Source organism: Herpailurus yagouaroundi, unplaced genomic scaffold (genome assembly GCF_014898765.1).
Source record: "Herpailurus yagouaroundi ecotype Mexico unplaced genomic scaffold, PumYag 77, whole genome shotgun sequence".
NCBI lineage: Eukaryota > Metazoa > Chordata > Mammalia > Carnivora > Felidae > Herpailurus > Herpailurus yagouaroundi.
In genome coordinates, this window is record NW_024412388.1 from 72,848,798 (window position 1) to 72,869,134 (window position 20,337).

The following is a 20,337-nucleotide window of genomic DNA, read 5'->3' on the forward strand; positions in this document are numbered from 1 at the left end:
CTCTTAGAGCCCTTTACGGCTCTGCGGCAGTCGGGCCAGGAGCCTCCGAGAGAATCCGAGTGAGGCCACGCCTCCCTCTTCTGAGGCGGGGCTTCGCCAAACCCATCCCCTGGGGGGAGGCAGCCTCCGCCCTCTTTCCCCGCCCCCCTCATCTGTGCGAGGCCGTACTTTTCCGTACAAAGCAGAAGTGCCAGGCGGAGAAGACCAATGTAAAACCCTGACAGTTTTGGGATGGTAAGACCCACCCTGATCTGCATTAAGGATGAATCTTGTATGAAAATGGAAGAAATAGCTAATACCACGCCTCTGCAAGCTTCATTCTTCACCTGTACTCTGGAGACGACTGCATTACGAATCTTAGTATCATTGTGAAGATTAAATGGAATCATGCGTGGAAATAAGCTAATAGTTACTGAAATAAACTCAACATATGGTGGCTAGTGTTACAGGGTATCCTGAGAGGTTTCAGATAGGAAAGAAGAAATTTTATTCTTTCAATTCTTTTTTTTTTTTAATTTTTTTTTCAATGTTTATTTATTTTTGGGACAGAGAGAGACAGAGCATCAACGGGGGAGGGGCAGAGAGAGAGGGAGACACAGAATCGGAAACAGGCTCCAGGCTCTGAGCCATCAGCCCAGAGCCCGACGAGGGGCTCGAACTCACGGACCGCGAGATCATGACCTGGCCGAAGTCAGACGCCCAACCGACTGCGCCACCCAGGCGCCCCTTATTCTTTCAATTCTGTAACAGTGCACAACACAGCCAGTTTCCCATTCCCAGAATCCTACAGGATTTTCTCTTTAAGACTATCTAGCTCTAGATCTAGATATCTCCCTATTTAAAGAGTGGGCCAGAAGGTCAATCCCCGAGAACAGATCTAAAAAATACACACACACACACACACACACACACACACACACAACAAAAAACAGGGCCACCTGGCTGGCACAGTCAGTGGAGCATGGGACCATTGATCTCAGGGTGGTAAATTCAAATCCCACATTAGGTGTAGAGATTATTTAAAAATAAAATCCTAAAACAAAACCCACAGTTACTTTTCAAAATTATTATTATGACATACACTATTATGTATATTAGGAATCATCACATCATGCCTGCGAGGTGTTTTTCTCATTGTATAAGGAGACTTCATAGGAGATACAGTTTTCTTGCTGCATAAGGAGACTTCAAAGAAATGACTCCTCACCTGTAGGCTGCTTTGTATTACCTCCTCAATGCAGGGCATTTCGCTGTATTATTCATTGGCAAGTTGGTCAGGAAATGAGAATTTTGATTGGGTGAGCAGAGGAAGGGAGGGAGGGAGATAATTTTGAAACCTAGTTGGGGCACCAGGGATTAAGCAGTGCTGGAAGGATCACTGAAGTAAATTGGGAAAGTTTAGTAAAATATTCTTGATGGGTAGTGAGAAAGAAGTTTCCAGAGGAATCATATGGATAGTCTCTTTCAGAGATACTTAGAGGTGCTAGATGCACATGCAGTCAAAGAAAGCCTGACTGGATTTTCAGACTAGATTACATATTTACACTGGGGAAAGCGGAAATGACAGGAAGAATCCCTGTGGTTTTTGCTAAAGATAAGATTTGTGAGATGGGAGCAACAAAAAGGAGTGTTGATCCTCAAGAAAATAAAACCATCTGGATTTCCATTTAAGAACACAAAGAAAGTTCTGGAACTACAGATTAGACACCAGATGCATAAAGACTTTGTAAGATTTTAAAACTTTTGTTCCTAGGGGCGCCTGGGTGGTGCAGTCGGTTAAGCGTCCGACTTCAGCCAGGTCACGATCTTGCGGTCCGTGAGTTCGAGCCCCGCGTCGGGCTCTGGGCTGATGGCTCAGAGCCTGGAGCCTGTTTCCGATTCTGTGTCTCCCTCTCTCTGCCCCTCCCCCGTTCATGCTCTGTCTCTCTCTGTCCCCAAAATAAATAAACGTTGAAAAAAAATTAAAAATAAAAAACTTTTGTTCCTACATTTGTTCTTCTTATGATCTGTGTGTTTTTTTCACAGTCACTGGAGGAAAAATTGTTACGCAAGTAAGGCTCTTCAATAGCATCCCAGCTAATCAGTTACCTAAGTTAAACAATCAATGCTGTGGGACTGTAGTTTTAATGGAAATATCAGAGATTGTGGTGGTATTGTTGAACACTAGTTTTGAAGGAAAAGTGACACTTGGGTGGTCCTGAAGGCGAGAACTTTGGGTTGTTGGAGTATAGAGCATGGCATTGTATGCAAGGCTGGAGACAGGACAGGGACAGAGAAAGGGAGGCAGAAGTTATATGGAACTGTCACTGAATTCCTATCCAGTTCCTCAAACTCCTTTCCCTCCTTTTTCCACCTCACTGGAATAGTGGGACCAGACCAGCTCCTTCACTTTAGGATTATATCTTCTTGCTGTACTATCACTTCTGTTTCCTGCCTCTGTGCCAGGCATCACCTTGCAGCTCCCCTAACCACTTTGGGAACTGGCCCTTTGCCAAAATCATAGTCGCGTTCATTTTAACAGCCAGAAACCTGGGAGTGCTTTCTAGGAAAGCCTTTTAGCTGTGACTGAAGTGTCATGAAAAAGTATATTTTAAGGACGGTTAAAATCATTTCAGTGGCCCAGCAGACACTTTATGCAGTCAACTGTATGGCTGACTGCAGAAGGAGGATTAGAAGGGCCTTTCCCGACCCTTCAATGGACAAGTAAGAAAACAAAGAGTCAGAGAAATAAAATGATTTGCTCAAGATTACGTAGCTATTAGTGGCAGCACTGAAACAGAAAATTAACATTCTGGTCAGAGCCTAAGATAAAGGCCAGCAAGTGGAATTTCAGCTATGTCCACCCAAGAGGCAGGAACCAGAAAGACTGGAGGACTGAGTTTTATTTTGTATGGCCATGCGTTGTGATGTATTGCAGGCTGGGCGTTTCAGAAACAAATGCTGATAGGAGTTATTAGGAATCAATACTGGTGAAAAGAAAGGAGAGCAAGCAGAATTGGCCAGAGGAAGCATTCAAATTGTGATACAGGTCTGACAAGCCTTGGTGAACTTGACGCGCGGCTCAGAGAAAGCATCTCTCTTTAGAGTGGCCCACTTCAGGCAGAACTGCCTCACACTTTATATCTTGCCCCACTCAGTCATCTGATACAGTCTGCCCCAGAAAGGGCATGATCGTGGGCAAGAGGCCTCTCTGCAGCTAGAGCTGACAGCTGGACTGCACTCTGTCTGGGTGGCACATGTCCATGGCTACGAGGATGTGAATGTGTGCCTCTGTGGCCACATGGCCTCTTGTCACTGAATTGGCTTCATTCTTCTTTCTTTGAAGGCGCATTGTCTCTCTTCTCCATGTAACTTGCTAAAAAATACAGCCACTCCACAACTCCAAGACTTGTATATCCTCAGTGCATAAAATCATGGAGACTCTTGTCTAATTACAAATATCTGGGGGAAAAAATCTGATTGGATCAGCCAATTAAGGGAGGTAGGGGAAAGCACTGGGTTTAAATCTCCTTTGCCAGTAGCTATGTGACCATTCCAAGTCTCAGTGAATATATTTATGAAATAGAGATATTTATACTTATTTCACAGAGCTATTTTGAGAATTAAATGAGAAAATGTATGTGCAAGAGCTTTGTAAACAGTAAAGCATTCTACAAATATGAGTATTATTTTCTTCATCCTACTATTAATTTTGGAAGTCCTACTGATGATAGCTTTGTTTAATTGTTTTCTCTTTCAGATCACGGAGGACAAAGTTGAGGTAATCAAATCCCTGGTTCTTGGCATATTTTTCTCATGTGTGACAACCCTCTCCTTAATATTGTCACTATTTGTACATCCCTACTGTCATTACCCTGCCCCTCACTCTTATACATTTGATATGGCTCCCTATATATACATATGTCTTTGTGAAATACATAGTATTGTTTTATCATATGCATCTTTTTAACACTTCTCTGAAGTATAATTCACATGAAATAAAATACACCTATTATAAACATACAATTCAATAATTTTAGTTTTAAATTTTATAGTTGTGCAACCATCACCCAAGTCCAGTTTTAGAGCATTTCCATGTACCCCCCCCAACCCCAAATTTCCTTTTTCCAATTTGCAGTGAATCCCTGTTCCCTTATCCAGCCCCAGGCAACCATTGTTGTACTTTCCCTCCCCATAGATTTGCCCTTCCTGGAAATTTCATATGAAATAATACAACATGTGGTCTTTTGAGCCTGGCCTCTTTCATTTTGCATAAAGTTTTTGAGATCCATCCATGTTGTAGCAGGTATCAGTATTTTATTCCTTTTTTAAAAATGTTTTACTTATTTTTGAGAGAGCACAAGTGGAGAAGGGCAAAGAGAGAGAGAGGGACAGAGGATCTGAAGTGGGCTCTGCACTGACAGCAGCAAGCCTGATGTGGGGCTTGAACTCACAATCCATGAGATCATGACCTGAGCCAAAGTCAGACGCTCAACTGACTGAGCCACTCAGGTGCCCCAGTAGTTTATTCCTTTTTATTGCTGAATAATATTCCATTGTATGGCTATATCACATTTTGTTCATTCATCAATTGATGAGCATTTGGATTGTTTCTAGGTTTGGTATAATGAAAAAAATTGTTTCCACATTCCCATACATGTGTGTGTGTATACACACACACACACACACACACACACACACACATACAGTCTCATTTCTCTTGAGTAGATACCTGGGAGTGGAATTTCTAGGCCATATGGCAAGTTTATGTTTAATTTTTTTAAGTTTATTTATTTATTTTTGAGAGCGAGAGGCAGAGAGAGAGGGAGACAGAGAATCCCAAACAGGTTCCACACTGTCAGTGCAGAGCCTGATGTGGGGATTGAGCTCATGAACCTTGAGATCATGGCCTGAGCCAAAATCAAGAGTTGGATGCTTAACCAACTGAGCCACCCAGGCTCCCTTATGTTTAATTTTTAAGAAATGGTCAAACTGTTTTCCAAAATAGCCATGCCATTTTACATTCCTACTGGCAATGTATGAGGGTTCCAGTTCCTCTCCATCCTTCCCGACACTTGGTGTTTCTTGTCGGTCTTTTTGATTATAGTTGTATAGTCGTATCTCACTATGAATTTAATTTGAATTTCTTTTATAACTAATGATGTTGAGCATTTTTTCATGTGCTTACTGGCCATTTGTCTGGATTAGTGAAATATTTATTTATTTATTTAAAAAAATTTTTTTTTTCAACGTTTATTTATTTTTGGGACAGAGAGAGACAGAGCATGAACGGGGGAGGAGCAGAGAGAGAGGGAGACACAGAATCGGAAACAGGCTCCAGGCTCTGAGCCATCAGCCCAGAGCCTGATGCGGGGCTCGAACTCACGGACCGCGAGATCGTGACCTGGCTGAAGTCGGACGCTTAACCGACTGTGCCACCCAGGCGCCCCTGAAATATTTATTTAAATCTTTTGCCTATTTTTAATTGAGTTATTTTTTATTGTCAAATTATAGTAGTTCTTCATATATTATGGATAAAAATCTTGGGTAGATAGCTACCAAGATATTCCTTAATGATATAAAACTTTCCCAAATTATCCAGGATTTGTCTGTGTTGCCGACAGCATACAGAAGTATATTGTGGTGCTCCTGAAACTAGGTTTGAAAAATGGCTGTGGTTACTCTTTCAGGCAATTGCTCTATTACTCTCTTTCCCACTTCACTCTGGGGAAAGCAAGCTATCATGTTCTGAATTGCCCTACCAGGAGGGCTCATGTAACAGTGAAGTGAAGTGTCCCTCCACACTTCATATGTTGAAACCCTAACTCCTAGTACCTCAAAGTGTGGCTATATTTGGAGATAAGTCCATTAGAAAGGTGATTGACTTAAACTGAGGCCATTCAGGTGGAACCTAATTCAGTATGACTGGTGTATATCTAGAAGGGGAAATTTGGACACAAAAAGATCAGGGATATATGCACACAGAGAAAAGACCATGTGAAGACACAGCAAGAAGGAGGTCATCTACAAAGACAGGCCTCAGAAGAATCCAAACCGCCAACACTTGATCCTGGACTGCCAGCCTGCAGTACTATTAGAAAATAAGTTTCTGGGGGCACCTGGGTGGCTCAGTTGGTTAAATGTCCAACTTCAACACAGGTCATGATCTCACAGTATTTGAGTTTGAGCTCAGTGTCAGGCTCTGTGCTGACAGCTCAGAGCCTGGAGCGTGTTTCAGATTCTGTGTCTCCCTCTCTCTGTCTCTGCCCCTCCCCCTCTTGTGCTCTGTCTCTGTCTCTCTCTTTCAAAAATAAACATTAAAAAAAAAAGTAAGTTTCCGTTATTTAAGCCATACAGTTTGTCCGATATTCTTACAGCAGCCCCAGCAACAACCAGCAAGGAACGGAGGCCTGCTAACAGCCATGTGAGTGAGCTCAGAAGCAGATTCTCTAGTTCTAGTCGAGTCTTGACATGGCTGTAGCTCTGGCCAACAGTTGCGCCGATTCCTCACATTCAGAAAATTGTGTGACATAATAAATATTTAATGTATTAAACTGCTAAGTTTCGGGGCAGTTGCTACACAGCAATAGATAATACCGAGTCCTTGTATGGTTTGCAAATGTATTCTGCCAGTATATGGCTTGTTTTTAATTTTCCTAATTTTGTCTTTTAAAAGAGCATAAGTTTTACACTTTAATGAAGTCTAGTTTATCAGTTCTTTAAATGAATTCTGCTTTTGGTGTCATACTAATAAATTTTTGGCTTGCCCAACATCCCAAAGATTTTCTCCTATATTTTTAAAAAGCTTTATAGTTTTAGCCCTTACCTTTAGATTTATAATCCATTTTGAGTTTTTTTATAGTGCAAATTAATTGATTTATTTTTCACAATTCTCTTCTGATCCAAGCACCATTTGTTGGAAAGGCCATCCTTCCCTTTTGAATTGCCTTGATATTTTGTCAAAAATAGGTGGCCACAAATGTAAGGATTTATTTCTGGACTTTCTATTCTGTTTCATTGATGTGTATGCCTATCTTTGTACCAATACCACAAACTTCCTTGACTACTGCAATTTTTTGTTTAGTTTTAAAACTGGGTAATTAAGTCCTCCTACATTGGTTCTTTTTCAATATTGTGTTGGTAAGGATTGTATAAGAGATAGAAGTGTTGAATTGCCATGTTGTACACCTGAAACTAATGTAACATTGTGTGCCCACTATACTCAAAATATATATTTAAAAAAAATTTTTTTTAAACGTTTTTTATTTATTTTTGAGACAGAGAGAGACAGAGCATGAACGGGGGAGGGGCAGAGAGAGAGGGAGACACAGAATCGGAAGCAGGCTCCAGGCTCTGAGCCATCAGCCCAGAGCCCGTCGCGGGGCTCGAACTCACGGACCGCGAGATCGTGACCTGGCTGAAGTCGGACGCTTAACCGACTGAGCCACCCAGGCTCCCCAAAATATATATTTTTTAAATGTGTCGGCTATTCTTGGTATTTCGCATGTCCATATAAATGTCAGGATGAGTTTATCAATTTCTACATAAGAATTTGCTGGAATTTTGACAGGGATTGGGTGGAATATGTAGATCAGTTGGAGACGATTAGCATTTTAACAATGGTGTGTCTTACAGTCCATGAAAATGGAATGTCACTCATTCATTTAATGTCACTTAACAATATCATTGTCAGATTGTCTTTTAATTTTTTTAAGACAAGCTGATATTTTATTTAGGAGATCTCATATATGTTTATGACAGATGTTTGTCTGTAGCTCTCTCTTCTTGTAATGTTGTCAGGTTTTGTTATCAGGGTTCTTTATGCTTTCTGGGAGAATTCCCTAACTAATTTCTACCTTGCTGATTTGTTATTTGATCGTATCCAATCTTAGTCCATCCACTAAGTTCATTTCAATCACCGTATTTTTCACAAATATGTATAAAATGTATACAGCAGTTTATCCAGCTTATTATTGCTTCATATTGCTAATATTCTCCCTTATCTCTTTGGACATTACTCATTCAAATTTCTTACTTAAAAAAAATCCATTAATTCTGCTCTGCTAGTACAAATTGTCCAGTTTTCTAAGAAATTTTGGATTATACTCCTCAGATACATTAATATTTTCCCCTGTGATCTCATATTCATGTGGGAATATCTGCAACTTCAACTGTAATTCATACTTGAAAGGGAGGCTCAAAATCCTGAGACTTGGATTATGATCCTGATTTTTTTTCCAGGTGGTGGGTAAGGAGGAGAGTGGGTAGAAAGCTTCTGGTGTTATAGCCAGGGCTCCATTAGAAAGAATCTGTTCATCCATGAGGAGAATATGCCCCTCAGGCCATCTCCCAGTATGCCTGCATTTGCCATTGCTCTCAAGAGCTACTGTGTTCTGTGGTATTACCCAGAATCCGGGGTAGAAGGAAGAGAACCTGTTGCAACCCAACCTGTACGTATAGTTATCAGCTTCCCTGATGTTATGCCACCTCCATTGGCAGGTGTTCAGCTGGCCTTGCTGTGTTATGCCCATCTCAAGTTGGGGTGGGCTGTGATCCACCTAGGGTAATGTGGGTAGACAAGAGCATACCCAGAGACACTATTCCTCTATTCTACCCCTGTTCCATCTCCATTAGTGTCCATCTATGACTCTAGGCCTTTCTTTCCCCACTGCAATGGGCCCCAACTCACTTCCCTCTTCTACAGGTTTCTCAGACTCTCTGAGGAGGCTCCAAGATTCATTAGCACCCTCTCACTTATATAACATCTTCAGGATTAGACTTGGGAACTCTAGGAGATAATAGTGTTATTAATTTGCTATCTTTTCAGGAGCTGGATTTCTCAGATAGAACTTTAAAAATAGGGATGATAGTAACTTTCTGAAATGACTTCAGAGGTGTCCCAAACACCCTTCTTATGGGCTTCCCATGATATTACTCAGTTTTTTCCAGGATGTAAGATGTTTCATTATATTCACAAAGGTTTTGTTATATTCACAACTTTGAGGCAATGCAGCAATTCCCACATACTTTTCCATGGACTGTTGTATCAGCATCAAATATGGTGTGCTTGATAAACAACAGATTTCTGGTCTTTCTGTAGAGGTACTTAAAATGGAGTACCTTTTTAAGTACTGGCTGGAAAGTCTTTTAACTACTGTCTCTGTGTATACTTACGATGTGTAGTCATGTTTGGGAACCAGTGGGTGAAGGCATTTACAGTTACATTGTCCAACATGATAGCCACTAGCCACAGTGGCTACGAACACTTGGAATGTGGTTAATCAAATTGAGATTTCCTGTAAGTATAAAATGTTCACTGGATTTCAAAGATTCAGTACATTAAAAAAATGTTAAAATATCTCAATAACGTTTTTATATTGATTACATGTTGCAATAAAAATATTTTAGATATATTGGTTATGTATACTATATTATTAAAATTAATTTTACCTGTTTTATCTTTTTTTTTTACTTTTTTAAATGTGGCTATTAGAATATTTTACATTACATGTGTGGCTCATGTATTTCTATTGGACAGTGCTGTACTAGAAGAGGTTGTTAGAATTCAAATTCCAATTAGGTGAGATTTAGATAATGTAAATATTTAAGAATTAGCTAAGTGTCGTAGTTCATTTGTTAATTCAGTCAATAAATATGTGTCTCTTCTTTGTTCAACCTGCAAGCCTGAGCATCTTTGCAAATCATAAGTTTGATGCTAACTCCTCAAAATGCTTTAATGTTTAACTTGCTCTTAGGATAAAGAACTAATGCTTTATTATGGCCTTGCAAAGATCCCTCATAATCTGACCCTTATCTTCTCTTCAACCTCATCTCTAATTACCCATCCTTCAGCCAGCAAAAGTAGGCCCGGCTTTCCTAAGGAAGCATTCATTAGGCGCTCCTTCTTCTCTCTGCTGGACCTAAGTCACAGTCTGTGTGTGTGTGTGTGTGTGTGTGTGTGTGTGTGTGTGTTTCTTTCAAAGCACTTGTTTCACATTGTAATAATATATTCATGAATATTGTCATTTGCTTAGCATCAGTTTCTCTGCTAGATGGTAAGCTCATCAAGCACAGGGACCTTGCTTTTTTGCTCAGTTTGAATTGCCAACTCAGAGCATAGTCTCTGGTTCACATTATGCAATAAAACATGAAGACATCAAGGATATGAACACCTATTTGCATCATACGCTGTGCCATTCTGGGTGATTATAAGCATTAACATCTATACACTGCCTTTAGGGACGTCACCATCTAGTGAAGGGAGACAAGCATGGGAAGAGCAATACCCAGTGAAGCAAGTGTAGAAGACAGAATATGACCTAAAGGGGAAGCAGCAAGCATTCCTTTATGGGGAAAGTTAGGAAATTTTTCCCAAGGAAAACTAACTTGAAGAAAGAATAGGAGGTGGCCAGGAGGACAAGGAGGAGAACTTACCAGGCACAGGAATGAAAACATGTAGTGTCTTCAGGGAACATTAGATAAGTTAGGTATGGCTGGAATGTATTGACTCTGATGAATAAAGAAGGTGAACAGGATGACAGGTAATAAAAGGCCCAGTCACTGTGGCCTTCTAGGCCTTCAGAAAAGGCCTTGAATTTCTTTATTCCATAGGTGATCAGGAGCCAGATTCATTTCCTCAGCTTGGGTTCTAAGACTGGGACACAGAAGTAGGTGATCAGAGAAGAAACCATAGGTTGGTTCTGGGTATGATTATTCTATAGTGGGGGAGCATGACATACTGTGATTTGTATGGGCCTATTATTACAACACAGATGATTTGTTTCCAAAGAATTGGCTGCATCTATTATTGGCAAAGGCACTATTTGGATGAAACAAATAAATCATGATTCAGGAGGTTCAATCATAATTGATGAGCCTTTAGAAGAATCCAACAATTGGGTCATTACTATTAGAGGAATCCAGGACCTAATACAGAAGGCATAGCTATTTGTAGCAGAGAAGTATGTGGAATAGCTTTCTAAAAAGATTTTAGAAAAAAAAATTGTAAAAAAAATTTTATTATGTATTTATTTTAAATTTATTTTCTTTTAAACACCTGAACCCAGAAGGCAGTAAGTTTTACCAGCCAGAACAATACTTGGTTATAAAACAAAACTAAATAAAGTCTGATTGTTTTAATTTCTCAATTCCAACTATGAAACCAAAAACATTTTGATATCTAGTAATTAAGTTTTGTTCAAATTTTTTTATTTTTTCATTGTAGGAAGACAAAAAATATAGTATTTTTCTATGGTATACTGAATTGTGTAGGAAATATTTGGGAACAATTAAAAATTATTTTAACTGAATCTTTTATACCGTGTCTGGGCATTTGTTTTGGTAGTTAATGGCTTACCCTCTTTTACAAATTGAACTGTTCCAGTGAGAAAAATTGAATGTAATATCAATAAAGTACAAATAAAGTTTTTATATTCTAATAGTTGAGAGAAATTTGTATCCCTTCATGAAGAATGTTTTTTTTTTCATGAAACTGGATTTCCAGTGTTTGCTTGAATAAATTAGAAATTTTTTTAATTTCAACTCTAAATTTGTCCTAAACTCGATACCTAATAAAATCGAATTATTTTTAATGGCTTGTTACTGAGATTACTTTGCATTTATGTGCAGTCCTAAAATTCTACTGCTGGGTACAGCTGAGATGATAACTCAGATTCCCCACCGGTCGCTCTTCTCTAGAGGTGCCATTTTTCTAATTTAGCTTTGAATTATACCAGGACTCTGAATCCAAAACCCCCAAATTGCATAATTGTGTACCCAGGCTGAGGTGACAATGACTTAATCATACCTTCAGAGCCAATTACTATGTAGGTCATGTTGAAAAAGTTATGCTTGAATAGGGCAGGGCACAATACATTGAAGGCTTAGCTTACATTTATTTCTGAAACTATAAAAACTGCTAGTCTTGTATGGGAGGATCAAACTTAACATTTTAGTCAGAAAATGAGTTATGCTGAGGTGCCTGCTGCCAAACCCCATGTTTCTACTTCTCAGGCCATTTCTGTGCCACTAGCAACATTCCTTCTCTTTGTTTATTGTAGTCATCAAATAATAAAAACTTATTTGCTACAGAAAGAACTACTTATATATTTCATCCCAGGCAAAAAGCAGATAGATCTAGGTTTTGTTAAGCCTAAGGCTCATATAATTTAGGGTCCTCTCTACGGAAAACAACTAAAAATTACTATACTATCTGCAAACTTTACAAACATAAATGCCCATGTGAAGACATTTTGAAGGCCACTTTGGGACCCTAAAACTTAAATTTATTAGCTTCATGGTAACTTTGCCTCTATAAAAGCATATTTTAGGTGACCTTGAAAGAAGCAGGAGAAGATGACCTATTACATATGGGGAAAAACAATATGAATGATGACTTCTCAACACAAACAGTAGAGGCCAGAGACATTAGATTGACACATCCCAAACTGCAGAAAAAAATGCAACAAAGAATTTTATCTTTAGATAGAAAAAACACTCTTTAAAGAAAAAAAAACTTCAAATAAACAAACCCCAAACTTGTAGCATTTTTCAACAAAAATGATGACATTATAGGACAGTAGAGGCATCCTTAGAAAGAAAATGCCTGACAATCTGGACTTCTATACCCAGTGAAATTGTCCTATAGACAAAATTGTTTTTAGACAAACAGAAAACAGAGAACTTATTAAAGAAATACTTGGGGCGCCTGGGTGGCTCGGTTGGTTAAGTGTCTGACTTCGGCTCAGGTCATGATCTCACAGTTTGTGAGTCTGAGCCCCACGTTGGGCTCTGTGCTGACAGCTCAGAGCCTGGAGCCTGCTTCAGAATGTGACTCCCTCTCTTTCTCTGCCCCTCCCCTACTCATGCTCTGTCTCTCAAAAAATAAATAAACTTAAAAAAATTAAAAAAAAAAGAAATACTTAAGGGAGTTCTCCAGAAGGAAAATTCAAGGAATAAAGGAAGAAAAGTACAAGAACGTATAAGTAGGTAAATAAAACGAAGTAAGTATTGTCAGTTTAAAATATCAGAAAATAAAAATATCCTATAGGATTCTAAATATGTGCACAATTAAAATAACTGACAATAACACTCCAAAATGTCTGAGAGATAGATGGAATTAAAGTTTTATAATATCTGTGAGTTGTCTGGAAAATACTAATTTATGTAACCTCATTTTACCAATCCAAAGGAGGGCAAGAAAGAAGGAAAAAAGAAACAAATTAAACAGATGAGACAAATACAAAAGAATAGTAAAATACCAGGTTTCAATGCAAATATAACAGTAATTACATTAACTAAACAGACTAAATACTCTAATTAAAAGTCTAAAATTCTCAAAATAGATTAAAAATAAACAAAAATATAACCAATCATATGCTGAGTGTAACAGATATGCCTAAACAAAAGGATGAAGAGATGTTAAAAATAAAAATATGAAGAAAGATATACCATGTAGACACTAAAAACAATACAGAATTGGTATGGTCCCAAGAATTTACACCATAAAAACTGGCTAACCCTATGAAGCAAGGATTGTTTCTCTTTTCACCCTAGAGAGCTAGTTATTAAACATTTACCAGCATACCTCTGGATAAAGCTATGGTAAATTTGAACGCAACTAATTACAAGTATAAAGCAAAAATGTGGGAGGTAAAAGGAGAAACAGGCATATACATAATCACAGTTGGAGATTTTAACACACTTACTTCCTATAACCAGGAGCAGACAAAAATAAATTTGCCCAATATAGATAAGGAAACAGAGAATTAGTGACTTAACCAAGTACTCAAAACCAGTGAGTGAGAGGGTTAGAACTGAATTCATGTTTTATGCATCTAAATCCAATATTCCTTCTGCTCTGGTTTTATATTACAAACAACATTTATGATATTTATTTAAAATGACCACTGTAATTCCTACATTAATATATACAAATGGGGAGAAAAGGAAGGCACATTTTGTTTTTTTTTTTTGTTTTTTTTTTAAATTTTTTTTCATCGTTTTTTATTTATTTTTGGGACAGAGAGAGACAGAGCATGAACGGGGGAGGGGCAGAGAGAGAGGGAGACACAGAATCGGAAACAGGCTCCAGGCTCTTGAGCCATCAGCCCAGAGCCCGACGCGGGGCTCGAACTCACGGACCGCGAGATCGTGACCTGGCTGAAGTCGGACGCTTAACCGACTGCGCCACCCAGGCGCCCCAACACATTTTGTAATTGTATACTGTTACAGTTGCACCTTATTTTTAGAGAGCCTTCGTATTTATTATTAAAATATAAAATGTATTGTCACAAAACAAATTATGGGGATGGCCTGGCTTTAAAACAGATGAATAACTTTATTAAGGAATTCATCACAATGTCCTTTGGTGATAACTATCATGGAGCTTATCATTGGAACACTTAAAATCTTTAATGATGTTGATGATGATGACACTGTTGCTGATGAAGACGATAGCAGCTTTATGCCAGGCAGTTTTATACTTTCCCGTGTCAATTTCTTGAATCCACTCAACCACCCAGTGAGAAAGTGTGATAGTTAATTGTATGTATCAATTTGACTAGCTATCGGTGCCCATATTAAAAATTATTTCTGGGTGTGTCTGTGAGGGTATTTCTGGGTGAGATTAGCCTTTGAACCAGTGGATTTAGAAGTAAATTGTCCCTCTACCACAGCGTGAGCGGGCATCATGCAATCCACTGAAGGCCTGAATCAAACAAAAAGGCAGAGTAAGGAAGAATTTGTTCCTTTTTGCTTTGTCTGCTTGCTTGAGTTGGGACCTCTCATCTTCTGCAGCCCCCACACTGTATTTTAAGCTACCGGCTCCCCTGGTTCTCCGGCCTTTGGACTTTACCAAATTACATCACTGGCCTTCCTGGATCTCTAGTTATAGACAGTAGATTGTGGGAATTCTCAGCTTCCATAATTGTGTAAGCCAATTCCTTGTAGTAAATTTCCGTAAAAAACATAAAATAAAAATATTTTTTATATTATACATTTATAATATTACATGTATATTATATATAAAATCTCTACCTCTATATCTCCCATTGATTCTGTTTCTCTAAGCATCCTAATTCATACAGAATTTTACTTTTATTATCCTCATTTTGCAATGAAGAAACTGAGACAATGAAGAATATATAATATACCCAAAGTCATACAACTAATCCACAGAGTACTCTTAATCACTATACATACTATACTGCCCATGATTACGTTAATTAAAATGTGCTTTAAATTTAATATTTCAAAAACAAAAACATAAAGTAAGGTATTTCTATATATATTTCTTAAATGATATCTAGGAAAACTACTTATGTCTCTGAAATAAGTTTTTTGGGAGGGAAACAAAAGGTATAGTACATAGACTGAAATTAGAGAACAAACTGGTTTCTTTCATTTAGAATCAACCTACCTGTACACCTTAAAAAAAAAATTCTGGGGTATCTGGGTGGCTCAGTTGGTTAAGTGTCTGACTGTTGATTTCAGCTCAGGTCATGATTTCATGATTCATGAATTCAAGCCCTGCATTGGGCTCTATGTTGCTGGTGTGGAACCTACTTAGGACTCTCTCTCTCTCTCCCCCTCTCTCTGCCCCTCAGGCATCCTCTCTCTCTCTCTCTCTCTCAAAATAAGCTTAAAACAAAACAAAAACATTTCCGTGTTCCTCAAGCAGGATATCAGACATTTTTGCCATAGCCCCATTTAAAAAAATTGTGGTAAAATGTACAACATAACATTGGTCATTTTAAATAAGTTTAAGCATACAATTCAGTTGCATTAAGTACATTCACATTGTGTGTTCCATTGTATGTACACACCAAATTTTGTTTATCGGTTCATCTGTTGATGCATAGTTGGGTTATTTCCATCTTTTGGCTATTCTGAATAATACTTCTATGAACACTTGTGTACAAATATCTGTTTGAGTCCCTTCTTTCGATTCTTTTGGGTAAATACACAAAGTAGAATTACTGGGTCATATGGTAACTCTATATTTAACTTTTGAGAAACTGCCAAACTATTTTCCACAATGTTTGCACCATTTTACATTCTCACCAGCAGTGTAGAAGGGTTCTGCTTTCTTCACATCCTCACCAACCCTTGTTATTTTCATTTTTTTTTTCTTTTGGATAATAGCCATCGTAATGAGTGTGAAGTGGTATTTGTGGTTTTGATTTGCATTTTCCTAATAACTAGTAATGTTGAGTATCTTTTCATTTGTTGGCCATTTATATATCTTCTTTGGAGAAATGTCTGTTAAGTCCTTTGCCCACTTTTTAATTAGATTGATTGTTTTTTGAGTTGTAGGAGTTTTAAAAAACATATCTGGGATATTAATTCCTTTTTTAGATAGATGTTTTGCAAATATTTTCTCCTATTCTGTGGGATGTCTTTTCACTCTCTTGATAGTGTCCTTTGATGTACAGAAGTTCTTAATATTGATGTAGTCCAATTTGTCTTTTACTCGTTTTGAAAGTGCTTTTAGTGTCATATCCAAGAAATAATTGCTAAATCCAATGTTGTGAAGACTTTCCCCTATGTTTTCTTCCAAGAGTTTTATAGTTTTAGCTCTTACATTTAGGGCTTTGATCCATTTTGAGTTGTTTTGTATATGATACCAGATAAGGGTCCAACTTCATTCTTTTACAGGTGGATATCCAATTTTCCCAGCACCATTTGTTGAAAAAACTATCTTTTTCCCATTGAATGGTCTTGGCACCTTCGTTAAAAATCAGTTGACCATATATGGGAGTATTTATTCTGTGCCATGACTTTATTTTGTACAAATAGGAAATAAGCCCTGTAATCCTCTTATAGGTATGTAACAGATGCTTTCTAATAATGTAAACGTACAAAAGGACTATTCCAGAGGGCCATCATATGTAATAAAAGGATATGGTTGGGGTGTCTGGGTGGCTCATTTGGTTAAGCGTCCGACTCTTGGTTTTGGCTCAGGTCACAATCTCATGGTTTGTGAGTTCGAGCCCCACATCAGGATCTGCACTGGGAGTCTGCTTAAGATTATCTCTCTCTCCTTCTCTCTCTGTTCCTCCCCCACCATCTCAAAATAAATAAATAAACTTGAAATAAAAAAGGATGTGATCACAGAAGAAGAAAAACAAATACCACCAAAAAAGATTTAAAGCATATTTTTATTATAGATAAGTATGGTTTGCTGTGGCTAAAGATATGTTTATAATGAATGTATAAGTTTTTCTATATACCAAAAGGTATAATATTTCTCTTTTAATACTGATCTAACATTTCTCTGACAACAAGGGAAGTCTGAATGGGCTGAGCCTATTTTAAATGGCTAAAGACTTTTTTTTCTCCTGAATGTTGCTTTAAAGACTGGTAAGTTGAATTCTTTTAGATCCCAACACATTAAATTTAAGAATAATGAAATAAAGTCAATGAATACTACAAGACATGTAATTCCTATGAAGCAGAAATAATGGTTTTTATAATTTAAAACAGCAGCAATTTCAAAAGATTTGCTGAATTAAAACTTTACAAAATATATATATACATAGTATCATTCCAGATGATCATGGATTTTTAAACATAGTATATCACAACCCCAAACTCTAACCCAAACCTACTACTGGATGTAGCTGGCTTGTAATATTTTTTACAACAATTTAAAAAATAAAAACAAAAGAAACCTCCTAATTCTCTTGTGCATAAGCACAGGTTACAGTGCGCTGGCTTTGCTTCTATATCCACAAAGAGAATTTTAAAATAGAACAAGGACTTCACATAAATAATGTTCCACTTGTTATTAAGTATGTAACCAAACAAATTAAAATAAGTACTAACAACCAAAACATGTCTTGATGTAACCAGTACATACACTCTTAAAGAATGACAAAGACGAAAAAAGAAATAAAATAGTCTATGAAAGCCACAAGCACCTTGTTTTAGAAAGAGCACCAAGCAACACAAAAAGGCAACACGTAAGAGGTAGTGTACCACCGGCTAAGATGTATATGCCCATCGGGGACCTGAATACAGCTTAGTATTTGGGAAAATAAGACATATTAGACTGTGGCTTGTAATTTTTAGACAGAAGCATTGCACATTTGGGAGCATTAGCCAGTATTGCTTCCATAGTGCTCTGCAGCTCCAGCTGTCTAATGGGTACTTTGCTCTCAGTCAAAAAATATAGGATACCCTGAAGAATTCCATGTTTATAAATTTTCAGTTCTAGGGAATTCTCTAAGAAAGCACAGATCAATATAATTTTTAAAAGAATTAAATACTTTATCAATTATAGTCCTTTAAAAATGCCTTTTCTCCTTCTTAGGAGGAAATCTTTTCTTCCTGAGATTCTTTAAGATTTAGCCAATGCTTTATTCCATGCATTTCACAATGATAGTATCTTTCTGTCTATATTTTTCCCTCTGCAGCAATTACCTGGCCAACAGCAAGAATTCTGAACTAATTCAGAAACCTTAGAGAAAGCATACAGAACTGCTTTCAATGTAGTACTTCCTGTCAGTTTTGAGAAGAGGAAGTTTTTGTACTTCAATTACTGGAAGCTGATTAGGGTCCTGGGTGTGAAAAAGGAATTTTGCCTTATGCCAGCTGCCATCTTGAATCTGTAAAACAAGAACAAAGTGCTTTGATAGGTAATTGTGTCATTAGCAATCATTCTCGGCAGACAATGCCCTTCGCTGTCAGACAATGCAGCTTAGTTTAAGGGTTAGAGCTAATGAATAGGAAGTCCCTAGAAAGTAAGTGCTGGCACAGAGTTAAGTGCTCAGTGGTTAACAATCACTATGACTAATTGAAGACATGGTTTATTCTTTTCTCTAAATGGCAGTATGTGTTCTGAGTTTTCAGTCTATGAGGCTAAGGCTTCTGCTTCTGCTCTCTGTGGATCGGTACGAAGGCTGTTCCTAATATTCCTAATATATTCCTAATATAAGTAACACCCATCTGCTCTGTGTTCCTTTACGTGGGACTGGTTCTTCAGGATGGGCATTCTTCTTGGATGAAAGGCAATGAGCTATCTCAACCTTTATGCACTTTAGGTAGGAAATAACCAGAATTGCTTCAGTCAGAAGCAAATTATAATTATGTAAATCATCTTTTAGCTTTCTTTATTGCCAGTCTGTGGTTACTGTTTATATAGTTTCTTTCCTCTCCTCTTTCTAGGCCTTTCTGTTTTTCTTACATACTATATGCTCTTTTGTTTCTGATAAATTTTACTATGGAACAAAAACACCTTATGATTACGATTCAACAAGATAAAATAGATAAACACAATTGACTAGTTTTGTGAAGCTTTTTAAGTTTATTCACTTCCTCATTTACTGAATTATTATATAAATTTTAAAGTGTGAAGGATCCTTAGAGATTATTTAAGCTATGAATTCCACGTACTAGTCATCAGCTTGGTGTTATACCTAGAACTAGAGTTCGGTGTGTAAGACACCATTAGAATAACTCGTTAAGTCTTTCGAGCAATATTTATTGAGCACTAAGTACAGTTGACCCAGTTGAATAAGATTCAATCCTCTACTTTCTTACAGTGCTTGGGAAATATGAAGATGAATAAATCAGTTCTGGTGTTTGAATACTAGCAGCTTATACATCTAGTTGGAGAGAGGGGAAACGCAAACATATAGACATAACACAAGACAATATGCCAGAAGTATAATATAAATAATGTAGACAGCGAATGCTGAAGTCCCCATTTCCCACTGAAGCACTCAGGGGAAGCTTCATGAGTTCGGAATTCAGAACTTAAGATGGGCTTTAACGTATGCCTAAAGTTGCCACTTGGTTAGAGAGGGAGAGAAGGCATTTCAGAGAAAGGTAATGACATGAATAAAAACAAACATACAAACAAAAAACAGTTGGAAAAGTAGAAGACGGTTGCAAAAATAAGCCTAGCGTGGTGTTTTAGTGCACAGATTTTGGCCTGGAACAGACTTTGATAGAAATCCAGGTACAACCAGTCTCTTTACATACAAAATGTGAAAAATAAAAACCTCACACAGTTGTGAGGATTAAATGAGTTTTCAGTTAAAGTACCTACCCGTATGGTGTGGCATGGGCTTTGGAGTTAAACACACTTGGTGTTTATTTCCTAGTCTTCACTAATTAGCTGGATGACTTGAGCAAGTTATTTAACCTCTCAGTGCTTTCACTTTCTTATTAAGAGAGACTTCTTTACAAAGCTGTTATAATTAAATAAAATAATGTACGTAATACAGGGTACTTGCTATATAATAAAGCCCTGATAACTAGTAGTAGGAATTATTGATGTTATTATTATTGTTGTTGTTGTCATTATTTCTTCTTCTTCTTCTTCTTCTTCTTCTTCTTCTTCTTCTTCTTCTT

At 37.6% G+C, this 20,337-nt stretch overlaps 1 protein-coding gene and 1 long non-coding RNA gene across 6 annotated transcripts in view; one reads left to right on the top strand and one right to left on the bottom strand.

Annotated features, from left to right (window-relative positions):
* The first annotated feature begins 81 nt into the window (after positions 1–81).
* Positions 82–20,337, top strand: part of LOC121027411 (uncharacterized) — a 25,836-nt gene continuing 5,580 nt past the window's right edge. Inside the window, exons 1-2 of the long non-coding RNA XR_005788728.1 lie at positions 82–234; positions 3,740–3,760. This is a non-coding gene — a long non-coding RNA (uncharacterized LOC121027411). The remainder of the gene's footprint in view (positions 235–3,739; positions 3,761–20,337) is intronic.
* COL24A1 (collagen type XXIV alpha 1 chain) overlaps positions 17,120–20,337 on the bottom strand; it is a 405,325-nt gene continuing 402,107 nt past the window's right edge. For 3 of the 5 annotated variants that reach the window (XM_040470847.1, XM_040470844.1, XM_040470848.1), the window contains one exon: positions 17,120–18,587. In XM_040470847.1, coding sequence (XP_040326781.1) covers positions 18,441–18,587 — 147 coding nt within the window. In that variant the 3' untranslated portion in view covers positions 17,120–18,440. The remainder of the gene's footprint in view (positions 18,588–20,337) is intronic. The other 2 variants (XM_040470846.1, XM_040470845.1) reach the window with 1 other exon arrangement.